The sequence below is a fragment of the Rhinopithecus roxellana genome, chromosome 8 (genome assembly GCF_007565055.1).
Source record: "Rhinopithecus roxellana isolate Shanxi Qingling chromosome 8, ASM756505v1, whole genome shotgun sequence".
NCBI classification, from domain to species: Eukaryota; Metazoa; Chordata; class Mammalia; order Primates; family Cercopithecidae; genus Rhinopithecus; species Rhinopithecus roxellana.
In genome coordinates, this window is record NC_044556.1 from 17,613,328 (window position 1) to 17,629,155 (window position 15,828).

The window sequence follows — 15,828 nt, forward strand, 5'->3', positions numbered from 1 at the left end:
TTGTTTGTTTTTGAGACGGAGCCTGGCTCTATCACCCAGGCTGGAGTGTAACAGCAAGATCTTGGTGTAAAGGTAAACTGAGGCTGGAGCTGAACCGGGAACAAAGACACAAGGCAAATGGCAGTGAGAATAGCCTTGTATTAGGACTCGCGGGCAAGTTTCCTCGGTCCAAAGGCGTGGGCCGAGGAAGTCGCGCTGAGGGAGGAGGGTAGCGGCTTTTTTATAGCCCAAGAGGTAGGGAAGCTGGTTGTACAAACAGAGCCTGGGGGTCTTGAAACTACTAGGGCAGGAGTCAAGTAAGGGTCATGAGGAAGGGGTCTTGGGAAACTGTTAACCGAAACTGCTGTTTACGAACTTGTGAAATGCAGGTGAGCTGCAGGTCATGGGGGAATATAGTTGCCCAGCCGGACCCTCTGACGTATGCAGGTCTGCGGGTGTGTTCAAAGAGGAAGGGAAGTCTCGAACAAAGGGCCTGCTACGCCAGGTGGTGCCGCCATGTCGGGTCTAGATCCCTGCCTAACATTCCGACCTCTTTCTAATAAGAAAAAAGGGGCGACATGTTCATCTGGCTGCTTCCTGCTGGTATGGGTAGTCGAGGGGTTCTTCAGAGGTCGGAACTCGGGTATAGGGGTGGAGCAGCATCTGATTGAAAGTGACCCGGGAGACTTCTTTCATGCGGTCCTGGATGAAGCGGAGGATACAGGGAGCTATGAGTAGTAAGAAGCCAATGATTAGTAAGGGGCTTAAGAAAGGTAGGACCCAGCCAGCCATGGACGACTCCCACCACCCGAGTGGGGACTCTAATCCTGACATTTTTCTGTGGAGTCCTTCTTGGACTTTTTCTAGAGTGAGGAGGTTGGTTTCTACTAGTCCTGACTCATTGATGTAGTAGCAGCATTCTTCATTAAGGAACATACAGGTCCCGCCTTTGTCAGCCATAAGGTCGAGTGCCCTGCGATTCTGGGCTGCCACCTGGGAAACTGAGGTGATCTGTCGTTGGAGGGAAGCCAGGGATTCTGCTGAAGCTTCAATTGCTACTTGTAATCGGGCCATAAGGTCTTGAGAGGATCGGACAGGATGAGTTAAGGCTCCAGTTCCAAGGCCAGAGGCCATGAGGAATGCGGCTAAAGAGACTCCAATCATTAGCGGAAGGAATACTGCCCTTCCCTGGCGGGGGCAGGCAAGGGACAGAAGAGAGGATAGCTCGGCTTCACTGTACAGGGTGAGGCTGGGGACTAGGGAAATGGGAACGTCTACCTTATCAGACGACTGTGGATGGTGGGGAATGCGGAGCTTCCAGGTTATCTGCAGTGCGGCTGCCACCGGCTGGGTGAGTTTGGAAATGAAAGCCGGACCATTGTCTGATTGGATGGTTTGGGGGAGACCGAACCTGGGGACGATGTGCTCTAGGGAATAGTTGCCGTGACTTCTGCAGTCTCTCGAGTGGTGGGGAAAGCCTCAATCCATCCTGAGAAGGTGTCAACTAAGGTCAGCAGGTAGCGAAATTTTTATGTCGGGGCATGTGGGTAAAATCAAGTTGCCAATCTTCTCCTGGCTGGTGGCCTCTTAGTTGATGAGTAGGCCCTGAGTGTCTGAGCCTACCTTGGGGGTTCGTAGCCGAACAGGTGGCACATTGCTGATGTACTTTCTTAATTTGGGCCTGCAGTGAGGGAAGGTGAGAGATGGGTTCTAGGAAGTTATACATAGCCTTGGGTCCTATGTGGAGAGAGCGGTGTATGTCGGTTAGTGTATGTATTGCCTGAGTCTCAGGGAGCGCTATTCAGCTGTCAATGAACACCCAGCCATCCTTGTTTTGGGTAACACTGGGGTGGGCCATCAGGGTTTCAATTTCCTGGGAAGAGTAGTGGGGGAAAGAAAGAGTAAAGGCGCTCGGGGAGGGGAGGAAGTGAGGGCAGTGGCCCGTGCGGTGGAGTCAGCTAGGCTGTTACCGTGCAACACAGGGTCCTTAGAATGCTGGTGGCTTTTGCAGTGGATGATGGCTACCTCTTCGGGGGCCTGGAGAGCATCAAGCAACCTCTTTATATGTGGTCCATTGACTACTGGCGTCCCTTTGGTGGTAAGAAACCCGCGCTCTTGCCAGAGAATAGAGTGAGTAAGTGCAATAAGGTAAGCATATTTAGAGTCTGTATAGATATTAAGCGTCTGCCTTTCGGAGAGAAGTAAGGCACGGGTAAGGGCAGTGAGTTCAGCCTTCTGGGAGGTGGTGCCTAGAGGCAAGGGCCTGGTTTCAACCGTTTGGATTGCTGTTACAACAGCGTATGCTGCCTGTCGGCGTCCATTGGGGGTTAAGACAGAACTCCCGTCTACGAACAGGGTACGGTCTGGGTGTTCTAATGGCTGTTCGGAAAGACCAAGGCGGGCGGGTGGCAGGGTGGTGAGAACTTTTGGGCAGGAATGTGTGGGGGCGGAATCGTATCCTAGAGTGGGCAAGAGGGTAGCAGGATTTAGAGGAGGTGAGGTGGTGAGAGTGATGTGAGGGTTTTCAATGAATAGCAGGTGGAACTGTTGAAGCCGGGATGGGGTGAGATGGCTGAGACACTTGTGTGTGATGAGATCTGACAGCCGGTGAGAAGAGTAGACTGTGAGAGGATGCCCTAAGGTAAGCTTGAGGGCCTCTTGGGTAAGTTCTGTGGCAGCCGCCAGGGCTCCCAGACAAGGTTACCAGCCCTGGACTGTGGGGTCTAACTGCTTGGAGAAATAGGCCACAGCCTGGTATGTGGATCCAACCGGCTGGGCTAGGAGGCCAGTAGCTACCTTCTGGCGCTCCTGGGTGAATAGAAGAAAGGGCCGAAGGGGGTTGGGGAGAGAGAGAGCAGGGGCAGAAAGGAGACAGTCCTGAAGCTTCTTGAAAGAGTTGGCAACCAAGGAGGGGTCGGACAGCGGTCCAGTGGGTGTCTCCTTGGCAGCCTGGTAGAGGGGCTTGGCTAAGACCCCGAAGTTGGGAATCCAATGCCTGAAATACTCTACCAGTCCTAGGAAAGACAAGATCTCTTCCGCATCCTGAGGAGGCTGGAGAGTTTTGATGAGGCTAATTCTATCTGCCGTGAGGCTTTTCGTAGTGGGTGTGAGGAGTACACCCAGGTAGGTGACAGTAGGGGTGCAAAGTTGAGCCCCTGTTTGTTGTTTGTGCACTTTGTTCAATTCTTTGTTCAAGATGCCAAGAACCTGGACACCTTCAACAGGTAACAACCCACAAGCAGTAGTTTGCTACTCTAGTAGAGAATGCATAGGGGTTTCCATTGAAAATCACTTTTCAAGCCAGTTGTGGTGGCTTACGCCTGTCATCCCAGCACTTTGGGAGGCTGAGGTGGGTGGATCACTTGAGGTCAGGAGTTCGAGACCAGCCTGGCTAACATGGCAAAACCGCTGTCTAGACCAAAAATACAAACTTAGCTGGTCATGGTGGCCGGTGCCTGTTGTCAGGCCTCTGAGCCCAAGCCAAGCCATCACATCCCCTGTGACTTGCACGTCTATGCCCAGATGGCCTGAAGTAACTGAAGAATCACAAAAGAAGTGCAAATGCCCTGCCTCATCTTAACTGATAACATTCCACCACAAAAGAAGTGAAAATGGCCAGTCCTTGCCTTAAGCGATGATATTATCTTATGAAATTCCTTTTCCTGGCTCATCCTGGCTCAAAAAGCTCCCCCACTGAGCACCTTGTGACCCCCACTCCTGCCCACCAGAGAACAACCCCCCTTTGACTGTAATTTTCCTTTACCTACCCAAATCCTATAAAACAGCCCCACCCTTATCTCCCTTCACTGACTCTCTTTTCAGACTCAGCCCGCCTGCACCCAGGTGAAATAAACACGCATGTTGCTCACACAAAGCCTGTTTGGTGGTCTCTTCACACGGACGCGCATGACACCTGTAATCTCAGCTGCTTGGGAGGCTGAGACACGAGAATCGCTTGAACCCGGGAGGCGGAGGTTGCAGTGAGCCGAGATCGCGCCACTGCACTCCAGCCTGGGTGACAGAGCGAGACTCCATTTCAAAAAAAGAAGAAAAGAAAAAAATCATTTTTCCCTACGGGAAGGGTATAATTAGGATACAATTGTTTCTGTAAGAGCACAAATTCGCTTGGAAGGAGTCAACGCGAATCGTATGCCGAGAACAGTGACTAACACTTCAATTACTATCATTATTCGAAACCTGAGATAAGAGAACCAGTCAAGGTCAGGCCCAAGGTCATTTTCTGGACCGGGCTCCAACTGGGCTGAGCCGCAGCAGAACTGTACCCCACCCCAAGTTCCATGAACGTGTTTTACAGGATTGGAGTCCACCTCGGTAGCTGTCGTGGTCACAGATCACATCCCTTCTGGTTAAGTCCAGGAAAATCTGGAAATACGGAAGGCAACCAACCAGGCCAGAAGGGGTTGTAACTTCCTAAGATTGTCACACCTCAAAGCGGGAGGCGGGACGACGGTCACTGATTTGCCCGCGTGACACCGGTCTACGATTGGCCAGTGCCGTACTGGGCGGTTCGGTAGCTGCGACGGTTTCCCATAGGCTGGCACGGAAGGGGGCGGGGCAACAAGAGTGCAGTTTTACCAATCGGCATGCGGGACGTAACGCAATTCTTTTTTCCGATTGGTCTGTGAAGCTCGGGCGGTCACTGGGAGATCGACCTTGGGATAGAACGCCTGCCTTTTATTCGTCAATACGCTTCGGGCCGGGCAATGTGGCGCTCCGAGGCTGCCTGCGATTGGTGGACGCGGCGCGGCTCAGGGCGGACCTGCGGACTGAAGCTCCCTATGCATTGGTCGGGACGCCGGAGGGGCGGGCAATTTGGGATCGACTGTGACTCGCGACTGGTCGGCGCGGCGGTAGCAGAGCGGGGCGCGAATTCCTTGGCTCCTGAGGGCTATGGCGCGGGGTGGCTGGCGCCGGCTGCGCCGCCTGTTATCCGCGGGGCAGCTTCTATTCCAGGGCCGCGCGCTGCTCGTCACCAACACGCTGGGCTGCGGCGCGCTCATGGCGGTCGGTGATGGCATACGCCAGTCATGGGAGATCCGTGCCCGGCCCGGCCAGGTTTTCGACCCGCGGCGCTCCGGTGAGGACGCCACGCTACTTAGCCCTTCACCCCGGGCGACCTTTGATCCCGATACCCGACTGCTGGCCGTGACCCCTGACCCGTGGCCTCAGTCCCCCGCAGGACCGCGCCTCTTCCCGGGTGTCTGTCTGCCGCAGCCCTGGGTCTTCATCACCTCCCAACCCCCGGGGGTCTCTGCCCACTACCTAGGAGCCTCTGGAGCCGCGCCTGCTGGTGGGGCTTGTAGTGGAAGAATGCACGGGTGGGCTCTTCCGGTTTTCCCGGTGAGGCTGAGGCTCCGGGATGGCATTGGACTTACCCAGGCCTTAGCCAGGGAGGGAGGGAGTGGACTGGAGAATTTGCCGGCCCAACCCAGCCCCCTGACTTACACTCTTATAGCGAGCATGTTTGCGGTGGGCTGCAGCATGGGTCCCTTCCTGCACTACTGGTACCTGTCGCTGGACCGTCTATTCCCTGCGTCTGGCCTCCGAGGCTTCCCAAATGTCCTCAAGAAGGTCCTCGTGGATCAGCTGGTAGCCTCTCCCTTGCTGGGCGTCTGGTACTTCTTGGGTAAGGAACCTCCTAAGCCTAGGCTTTGCCTCTCATAGGTGGCGAGGGGTGGAGCCAGCTTTGTGTTAAGAAGGATGCAGAGGTGCATTTCCAATGTGCCACCTGTTTGCGTGGTCCCGGACTAGGAGTCAGATCACAGCGGGGACGGGACAGACTCGGCCGATGTGAACGCTGGCGAGTGTAGGAGGGACCTCGTCCCTCCTACAATATCTGCTGGGGCCCTCCTGGGCGGGAGGTTGAGAGCATTTCCCAAAGAAGGGGATGACACTCAGTTGAGACGTGAAGAGGGAACCAGAGGGCAGAGGGAACAGCTAATGCAAAGACTCTGAGACCTGAAGGAAGAGAAATTGAGGCTGGCCTTCATGAGGTGCAACCGTGCCAGCCCTAGGCTCGGTAAAGACAGCAGTATTAATAGAGGAGTCTCTCATTCTCCACCTCCCAGGCCGGCTTCCTGGTCTGTGATGGAAAAGTAATACAACTGCCTCAACTACAGGGTGTGTCTCTTGGGGCACGTGTTTATATGTTTATGACCTCTGTCGCTCACTGGGACTGACTTGCTCTGTTTTGTCCCTACACCAGCTACCCTAATTCTCTGTCCATCCCATCTGAAAGTCCCTGTCCCTCTGCTCGGGGTGGGGGGCGCGGGCTCTCAGGGACCCAACCCCGCACCCTCCATCGTCAGCCCATCTTGTCATCTCAACAGTACTTCCTGACCTCTAACACTCTGATTTCTTGGTTTCCTTCCCAGGCCTTGGCTGCCTGGAGGGTCAGACAGTGGGTGAGAGCTGCCAGGAGCTGCGGGAGAAGTTCTGGGAATTCTACAAGGTGGGAGCACCCTCCCCTTGCCCATGTCCAGCCTCGCCCCTTCATGGACGCTCCGCCCCCACCCAGCTCCGGCCCCGCCCATCATGCCCCGCCTCTCCCCGCAGGCAGACTGGTGCGTGTGGCCTGCTGCACAGCTCGTGAACTTCCTCTTCGTGCCCCCCCAATTTCGAGTCACTTACATCAACGGCCTGACGCTGGGCTGGGACACGTACCTGTCGTACTTGAAGTACCGGGTGAGTGTGGAGGGCTTACCAGGCACCCAGGGGACTCCCCAGGGGGCTACACGTGTGAGCGCCAAGTGGCAGTGTAGCCAGCCACCCTGGAGGGTGGGAGTCTCCTGTGCTCCAGACAACCCTTACCCAACAGTGGGCTGGCAGAGAGCTCCTCACTAGCCGTTAAGACCCAGCCCTGGCTGGGCACCATGGCTCATGCCTGTAATCCCAGCACTTTGGGAGGCCCAAGCGGGTGGATTGCCTGAGATTGGGAGTTCGATAGCAGCCTGGGCAATCTGGTGAAACCCCTTCTCTACTAAAAATACAAAAAATTAGTGGTACCCACCTGTAATCCCAGTTACTTGAGAGGCTGAGGCAGGAGAATCCCTTGAACCCAGGAGGCAGAGGCTGCAGTGAGCCGAGATCATACCACTGCACTCCAGCCTAGGTGACAGAGCAAGACTCCTCCGTCTCAAAAAAAAAAAGACCCAGCCCTTCTGTACTGTCTGATGCAACCTCAGCCAGGTCCCTGCCATGTCTGTTGAGCAGGGCTGATGTCTGGCCCAAGGGCAGGTAGGATAGGGCTCAGTTAGGAGGGACCAGGAGGGATGAGCCAGGCTTCTGACCAGATGCCTTGTCTTGTGTGGACAGAGCCCAGTTCCTCTGACACCCCCAGGCTGTGTGGCCCTGGACACCCGAACAGACTGAACTGTCCACCTCCGGGACCAGATGCAAGACTGACTCCTGGCAGACCACCCCCTCTACCAGAAGGGGAATGGGCTCCTGCAGCGAGCTCGGGTCTGGGGCCACGTCCCAGCGCCACTCCAGCTCCCGGGCATTGGGCTGAGCCACCCTTTCCAAGCTCACTTCTGGGACTCAGTTTCCCCAACTGGAACACACCCATGAAGATGGATGATCATCCCCTAGCCCTTCTCAGCAGGAACCTCATACGACCTGTGACCAAGATGTCCCACTTGGGACTCAGCACGGGGCTCACCCTGCCAACCAGTCCCAAGCCCCAACCCCTCAACACGGCCATCCACCTGGCTCTGGGCCAAGCCACCAATCCAGAGCTCCCTCAGGTCCTGGGGCTAAGGCGGGGATGTGGCCAATCCCCTCAGAGCAGGCTCAGGCCTGGAGTCGGCCCCCAAAAGTTTCAGGCAGGGCCGGGCAGCCTCTGTGTTTCCTTCCCTGGTCGTGAACTGTGGAAATGCCATTAAATTATCTCTGTAATGTAATTGAAAGTGCTCGCTGGGCGCAGTGGCTCACACCTGTAATCTCAGCCCTTCGTGAGGCTGAGGTGGAAGGATTGCTTGAGGCCAGGTGTTCGAGACCAGCCTGGGCAACACAGCAAGAGCCTGTCTCTATTTATATTGAAAAATAAAAATAACAAAAGAAAATGCTGTGGATGATCAAAACCAGGGTGGGCAGGGCCCGGTGCTCACAGGAACACACGTGGTCCATTCGCTTTATTGGGTGTGTGTAGTGTTGACATCTCCTAAGGAACTAGGGGGCACGTTTGACACTCATGAGGTCAGAACAGGTCTGGTGGGTAGGAGGAGGGGTCCCAGGGTGGTGAATACCCACAGCACACCCCCCCACCAAAAGAGAAAACTGGGGGAGAGGAGCCCGGCAGGCCAGACTCTGACCCCCATGGTCCGCACAGGGGAAACCCCCAACAGCGGCCTCGGCCCACTGCGGCAGAGCCGAGGGGCTGGCAGGCCTGGCCACCTCCCATTGCCCGATCAGCCTGCTCTAGGGTGTCATCTGGCCCCCTCTTCACAACTGACAACTGTGGTTGGGGGTGAATTTAAAAAAAAGGCAAGGGGGTTTAGGAGGGTGAGCGGTGAGTTCACGGGGCCACGAGACACCACGGCTGAGTGGGAAAAGGGCTATATGTACAGGACGGGCAGGGCTTGGGGTGGGCAGGGGAGCCCGGGCCCCTGGGGGACATCTTCGATAAATAAATAAATAGCTACAATAATAAATAAGGGTGACGGGCTAAGTCAGGAGCAGGGGTCTTGTGCCCATGGCTGGTAGGGGCCAGGTCAGGCCCGGGTAGTTGGGGGAAGGTGGGGAAGACGGGGAAGAGGGGAAAGGGTGGGGTGGCTCTCAGCAGGCACAGTCCTGGTGAGGTGGCACCTGCTGGTCACTGAGCTGTGGGCCCTGCTTGGCGCCTGTGACCGCAGGGTCTGCCGTGTCCAACGACTCGGACATCTTCTCGCAGATGACGTCCACCAGGCGCTCAAAGGTCTGCTTGACGTTGATGTTGTCCTTGGCGCTGGCCTCAAAGAACTCGAACCCTGTGGTCAGGGAAGGCAGAGATGAGGACCCTGGCCACGCCCTATGCCAACTCCTAGAGATGCTTCTCTGAGGAAAGGAAACACCTGGAGATTCCCAGTGCCGAGCAGCTTATTGAAGGTACTGACAAATCCCACAGAGAAGCAACGTTGAACTGGGTCAGCGCTGCATTTCCTGCTTTTCTTTTTTCTTTTTTTTTTTTTTTTTGAGACAGGGCCTTGCTCTGTTGCCCAGGATGGAGTACGGTGGCGTGATCATAGCTCACTGCAGTTTCGACCTCCTGGGCTCAAGTAATCCTCCACCTCCACCTCTCAAAGTGCTGGGATTATAGGTGTGAGCCAGCGCACCTGGCCTCCTGCCCTTCCTTCCTAAAACTGTGTCTCGTTGTCCTTAGGGACCTGGCAAGACATGCCCTGCAGCGTCTAGCACCATATACTGGCCCTGGAAGCCTCTGACACTCAAATCCAGCCATGACCTCCCCCCTGCTCACACACCCTCTGTGGCTCCCTATTGCCCTCCAAAGAGTCCCAGCCTCTCAGCATATGGTTGAGGCCCTCTCTGATCGGCTACATTTCCTCCAGCTGACCCTCATGTTTCAGTCTTGTGAAATTATCACCAAAACACACAGGATCTTTCTCACCACAAGCCTTTGCCCAAGCTACTTCCTTTGCCTGAAAGACCCTTCTTCCAAGTTCTAGAGTCCACTGCCCACCACTCCAGGAAGCCTGGCTCCTCTCATCCAGGCCCCTCCCTCCACCTCAGGGATCACTTGAGGCCTCCCTAGATGCCTCTCGAGCCCAGCAACACCCAACAAAGCATTGGACAATGAGTGTCAGAATAAATCCTTAAACTTTCTGCATGGTGAACTCCTACACATCCCTCAGGTTCCAACACAAATGGCTCCTGGATGAAGGCTAGTTTGCAGAAAGTGTGAATTACCTGGCTTAGCTGTAAGACCTTGGGTGTGAGCCCTCCCCTCTCTTAGTGTCCTTTTTCTGGCCTTGTGGGTCTCTGGCCCAGCTGGGCACTCACCAAGGTGGTCAGCTAGCTGCCGGCCACGTTCTGATGACACCACCCGCTCATCCTCCATATCACACTTGTTTCCTACCAGCAGCACCTGGGCATTGTCCCACGAGTAGGTCTTGATCTGGGTGGACCTATAGGATGCAGCGAGAGGGGGACAGGTTATTGCTTGGAGGATCCCAGCTCCACCCTGACGGGCTGGTGTGGAGCCCGTGTCCTTGTCTGAGGGAGAAAGACCCTGAAGCTTGGCCCTCCATCCTCCCCACCATCCTTTCCCCCCGTGTGCCCCTCGTTCACCCCACTCCACCCCCTGATTGACCCATTATTGCTTTTGTGTTTTTTTTTAGATAGAGTCTGGCTCTGTTGCCCAGGCTGGAGTATCTGTCTGCCTTGACTTCTCAAGTGTTGGAATTACAGGCATGAGCCACCCAGCCCAGAAATTTTCTTTTTTTGAGATAGAGTCTTGCTCTGTTGCCCAGGCTGGAGTGCAGTGGCGCGATCTAGGCTCACTGCAACCTCTTCCTCCCAGGTTCAAGTGATTCTCCTGCCTCAGTCTCCCAAATAGCTGGGACTACAGGCATGAGCCACCACCCTTGGGTAATTTTTTGTGCTTTTAGTAGAGACAGGGTTTCACTATCTTGGCCAGGATGGTCTAGAACTCCTGAGCTCAAGATCCACCCACCTCGGCCTCCCAAGGTGCTGGGATTACAGGTGTGAGCCACTGTGCCCAGCCCAGAAATTTTTTTTTAAGTTATTATTTCTAGAAAAAAAAAAGTTATTACTTCTGAGCAGAAAATTGAAATGTTTGCAACCTCTAACCTATGCCAACTCTCCTTTTTTTTTTTTTTTTTTTTTTTGAGACAGAGTTTTGCTCTTGTTACCCAGACTGGAGTGCAATGGTGCAATCTTGGCGATTCTCCTGCCTCAGGCTCCCAAGTAGCTGGGATTACAGGCATGCGCTACCATGTCTGACTAATTTTTGCATTTTTAGTAGAGATGGGGTTTCTCCATTTTGGTCAGGCTGGCCTTGAACTCCTGACCTCAGGTGATCCACCTGCCTTAGCCTCCCAAAGTGCTGGGTTTACAGGTGTGAGCCACCGCGCCCGACCATGCCAACTCTCCTTATAGTCTCTATATTCTCCACCCTATGCTTGCAGATATTTTTTTCTACATGGTTATAGTTTTACTTTTCCATCTGAAATCCTTCCCAGACCCCTACCTTTTATTTGTTATTTTTTGAAGAAAGTTTGGCTCAGAGACAATGGCCCCAGAATGAGTGTGGAAGGCCAGAAGCGATCACTTGAGCCGAGGAGTTCAAGACCAGCCTGGGCAACATGATGAAATCTCATCTCAACTAAAAATACAAAAAATTAGCCAGGTGTGGTGGTATGTACCTATAGTCCCAGCTACTTGGGAGGCTGAGACAGGAGGATCACTTGAGCCGAGGAGGTCGAGGCTGCAATGAGCCCTGATAGTGCCACTGCACTCCAGCCTGGGTGACAGAATAAAACCCTCTCTCAAAGGAAAGAAAAAAAAAAAAAAAAAAAAGAGCAAGTGGGATGCACTCACCAGTCCTGCACTGCATTGAAGGACTCCTCATTGGTGATGTCATACATGAGAATGAAGCCCATAGCGCCCCGGTAGTAAGCGGTGGTGATGGTCCGGTACCGCTCTTGCCCTGCTGTGTCCTAGGGAGGAAGAGATGAAGGTCAGAGAGGACCCACACATAAGGCCCTGGGAGAGAAAATAAGCTCTGATATCATCCAGTTCAACCCCCCTGGGAGGAGTAGGAGCTTGTCCAGGGGCACAAAGTGTCAGGAAGAGCAGGTTGGGTCACCAGTGCTCGGAATATTTGATTGCTCCATTATTCTACAGAGTCATTCAACAAACATGTACTGTGCCAGGTGCTGTGGCTCACACCTGTAATCCCAGCACTGTGGTAGGCTGAGGTGGGCAGATGGCTTGAACCCAGGAGTTCCAGACCAGCCTGGGCAACATAGTGAGACCCCAACTCTACAGAAAATACAAAAATTAACAGGGTGTGGTGACACCTGTAGTCCCAACTACTCAGGAGGCTCAGGTGAGAGGGTTGCTTGAGCCTAGGAGGGTTGCTCAGAGGTTGCAGTAAGGTGAGATTGCACCCCTGCAGTTCAGCCTGGTGACAGAGTGAAACTCTGTCTCAAAAAAACAAACAGGGGGCCAGGTGGAGCGGTGGCTCACACCTGTAATCCCAGCACTTTGGGAGGCCAAGGTGGGTGGATCACCTGAGGTCAGGGGTTGAGACCAGCCTGGCCAACATGGTGAAACCCTGTCTCTACTGAAAAAAATAAAAATAAAAAAAAATTAGCTGGGCGTGGTGGTGAGACCCTGTAATCCCAGCTGCTCAGGAGGCTGAGGCAGGAGAATCGCTTGAACCCGGAAGGCGGAGGTTTCAGTGAGCCAAGATTGCACTACTGCACTCCAGCCTGGGTGACAGAGCGAAAACTCTGTCTCAAAAAACAAACAAACAAACAAACATGGACTGGGCACTGATCTTTGCCATACCCTGAACTGGACACTGGGGACACAGTTGTTAACAAGATGGGCAGAAATCCCTGCCCTTGCTAAGTGACACCCAGTGTGGGAAATAGAAAATAATGGTGTAAACTGGGCGCAGTGGCTCACACCTGTAATCCCGGCACTCTGGGAGTCCGAGGCAGGTGGATCACAAGGTCAGGGGTTCGAGACCAGCCTGACCAACACGGTGAAACCCGGTCTCTACTAAAAAGACAAAAATTAGTTGGGCATGGTAGCAGGCGCCTGTAATCCCAGCTACTCAGGAGGCTGAGGCAGGAGAATTGCTTGAACCCGGGAGGCGGAAGTTGCAGTGAGCAGAGATTGTGCCATTGCACTCCAGCCTGGACAACAGAGCGAGACTCAGTTTAAAAAAAAAAAAAGAGGCCAGGCGCGGTGGCTCAAGCCTGTAATCCCAGCACTTTGGGAGGCCGAGACGGGCGGATCACGAGGTCAGGAGATCGAGACCATCCTGGCTAACACGGTGAAACCCCGTCTCTACTAAAAATACAAAAAATTAGCCGGGCGTGGTGGTGCGCGCCTGTAGTCCCAGCTACTTGGAGGCTGAGGCAGGAGAATGGCGTGAACCTGGGAGGCGGAGCTTGCAGTGAGCCAAGATCGCGCCACTGCACTCCAACCTGGGTAACACAGCGAGACTCCGTCTCAAAAAAAAAAAAAAAAAAAGAAAAGAAAAGAAAAGAACAGTATAAATGTATCCTATATTGGAAAGTGACAAGCACCAAGGAGAAAAATCAAGCCAAACGAAGATGGAGAGATTATAACTGTAGGTTTTAAAACTAAAGGAAGCCGGACTCAGTGACACTCGCCTGTACTCCCAGCTACTAGGGAAGCTGAGGCAGGAGGATTGCTTGAGCCCAGGAGTTCAAATCCAGCCTGGGCAACAGAGTGAGGCTCTGTCTCTTAAAACTAACAAGGCCAGGTGGGGTGGCTAATGCCTGTAATCCTAGTACTTTGAGAGGCTGAGGTGGGAGGATTGCTTGAGCCCAGGAGTTCAAGACCAGCCTGGGCAGACATAGCCAAACCCTGTCTCTACAAAAAAGAAAAAAATTAGCAGGCGTGGTGGTAGGTGCCTGTGGTCCTAGCTCCTTAAGAGGCTTAGGTGGAAGAATGGCTTGAGCCTGGAAAGTTGAGGCTGCAGAAAGCCGTGATCACTTAACTGCATTCCAGCTTAGGTGACAGAGTAAGACCACCCTGTCTCAAAAAACAAACAAAAAAAGAGAATGGGGACCAAGATCCAGCTGAAACCTCATACATGGAAGAACTTGAAGATGGGGAAACTGAGGGACTGGGATTAGGCGCTTATGGGAGAACCCAGTTGCTGTCTGTTTCTGCCCCTGGTATACAGTGGGCACCTGATAAATGCCCAGTGTGTAAGTGAATGACTCCAGTCAGGAAAGAGACAGACAAGGCTGGGGCTGCTTTTCCAAGAACAGGAATCCAACCCAGCCAGGCAGGAGCCCTCCAGCTAGGACCCACCCAGATCTGCAGCTTGATCCTCTTGTCGTTGCGATAGATGGTCTTGACCTTGAAGTCGATGCCCACGGTGCTGACGAAGGCAGGCGTGAACGAGTCGTCAGCATAGCGGAAGAGGAAGGACGTCTTGCCCACACTGCTGTTGCCGATGATGAGAATCTTGAACATGTAGTCGAAGTTCTGATCCGAGGACTCCTTCTGCCCATAGCGTGAGTCTGTGGCGGATGCCATCTGGGGATACCGGGTGTAGGAGAGCCGTGAGGGGGGCTCTCTCCATCCTCATGTGCCCAAGCCCAGGCAGAGGATGGCGAGGGCTCCAGAATACGGCCGGTGTATGGAGAACACCCTTATCCCATCAGGAACCCCAGTATTAATTGGTGGTGCCCCCAGCAGAGGGCAGCCTGTGACCTTGAAATCCTGGACGTTTCGGAGGAGGCGCTCAGAGAGTAGCCGATGGGGACACTCCAGCAGCCCCCTCCAAAGGCCTGTGCCCCAGGTGGGGCTGTAACCCTAAACCCAGGCCTGAGCCCAGAGGGGATGACTGCAGCTGGCTCCGCCCCCCATCAATCTTTCATGGTCCTCAGAACCCGGCCGCACTGCCCCACGTGCACCGCGTGCATGGTCCCTCGAGGACGCGCATCTGCAGCCCCTGCTTCCCCCAAACCTCCAGGCCGGAGAGCTCCGGCCAAGGCCGCTGCATCACATGATACAGGCGGGGCAAGCACACGCTCACGTGCACACAGCCTCAAACACGCTCATCCGTACATACAGGAGTGTGTGAACGCACTGGGGTGCACAGGACAAAGACATAGACACCTGTTTGCACACCGACTCGCCTATAGAAATGTCCAAACCACCCGTGCGCACAGGCCCCTCCACCCATGCAGGGTGTGCACATCACCCACACGGACACGGATCCCCGTGCTTGTATGCACGGGCCATGCATGCACAGGCGGTCCACACGTCTTTCTCCACGCGCGTGCAACACGCACACACTTAGGCCCAGACCCCCACGGGGTCACACGAGCATATCCAGGTACACACGCAAGGGTACACACAGACCTGCTGACACAGGCAGGCGCGCACACGCGTGTGCACACCACGCGCACGCGCACGCAAAAGCCTCCCGCGCGCACAGCTTCCCGCAAGGAGCTTGCCTCCCCTCCCCCTCCGCCGCAGAGCAGAGGGGTTGGGGGGGTTAGTGGTGAGGATCAGACAGGAGTGAGGCGCCCAGGCCCTACCCATTCCTAGCCTCGCGACCGCCGCATCCTTCCCCTCATTCAACCCTAGTCAACCCATCAGTCAAATGAAGGTTATGCAGGTGCTTGGAGTCTGAGCACACCCGGCAGCCCAGGAGCTCACCTTGCCCTGAACCGATGCAACGGCGACCCTAGCGGCAGTGACTTTTTTGGCGGTGGCGGTGGCGGTGACGGGGCCCCCTGTGCGTTGATGTGGGGCTGTGCGGTGGCGGCGGCGGCAGCGGCTCAGGCCCCTGCAGTCCTCGGTGACGTCCTGCAAAGGGAGGGGCGGGGCCTCACATGTAGATAAGTCCGTGACGCCATCCGGAGGCGGAGCCGCGCGTAGAGATGTGGCCCATTGACGCACGCGGAGCCAGATGGGGCGGGGCTCCTACGAAGATTGACGCGCAAATGGGGCGGGGCCTAGAGTTTGCATCCAGTAGGGGCGGGAGCGGCGCGGGGGCCGACTCCGCCTCTCGTCCGCCTCGGGGAGGCGGGGCCCCTCAGCGTTCTCTCACTGGCTTAAGCCCTCGAGCGACGGGCGGAGTAGCCAATC

General features: G+C 54.9%; 2 protein-coding genes across 2 annotated transcripts; one reads left to right on the forward strand and one right to left on the reverse strand.

Annotated features, from left to right (window-relative positions):
* Positions 1-4,686: 4,686 nt before the first annotated feature.
* Positions 4,687-8,063, forward strand: MPV17L2 (MPV17 mitochondrial inner membrane protein like 2). Its single transcript, XM_010386632.2, has 5 exons — positions 4,687-5,077; positions 5,456-5,626; positions 6,375-6,451; positions 6,556-6,684; positions 7,315-8,063. The coding sequence occupies exons 1-5, from the start codon at positions 4,891-4,893 to the stop codon at positions 7,369-7,371; spliced, it is 621 nt and encodes a 206-aa protein (XP_010384934.1). The 5' UTR covers positions 4,687-4,890; the 3' UTR covers positions 7,372-8,063.
* Positions 8,064-8,117: 54 nt separating this feature from the next.
* Positions 8,118-15,576, reverse strand: RAB3A (RAB3A, member RAS oncogene family). The gene is made up of 5 exons (XM_010386633.1): positions 15,397-15,576; positions 14,038-14,265; positions 11,557-11,675; positions 9,997-10,121; positions 8,118-8,966 (listed from the first exon to the last, which is right to left on the reverse strand). Exons 2-5 carry the CDS (start codon positions 14,263-14,265, stop codon positions 8,776-8,778), a joined length of 663 nt encoding a protein of 220 aa, XP_010384935.1. The 5' UTR covers positions 15,397-15,576; the 3' UTR covers positions 8,118-8,775.
* Between the last annotated feature and the right edge of the window lie 252 nt (positions 15,577-15,828).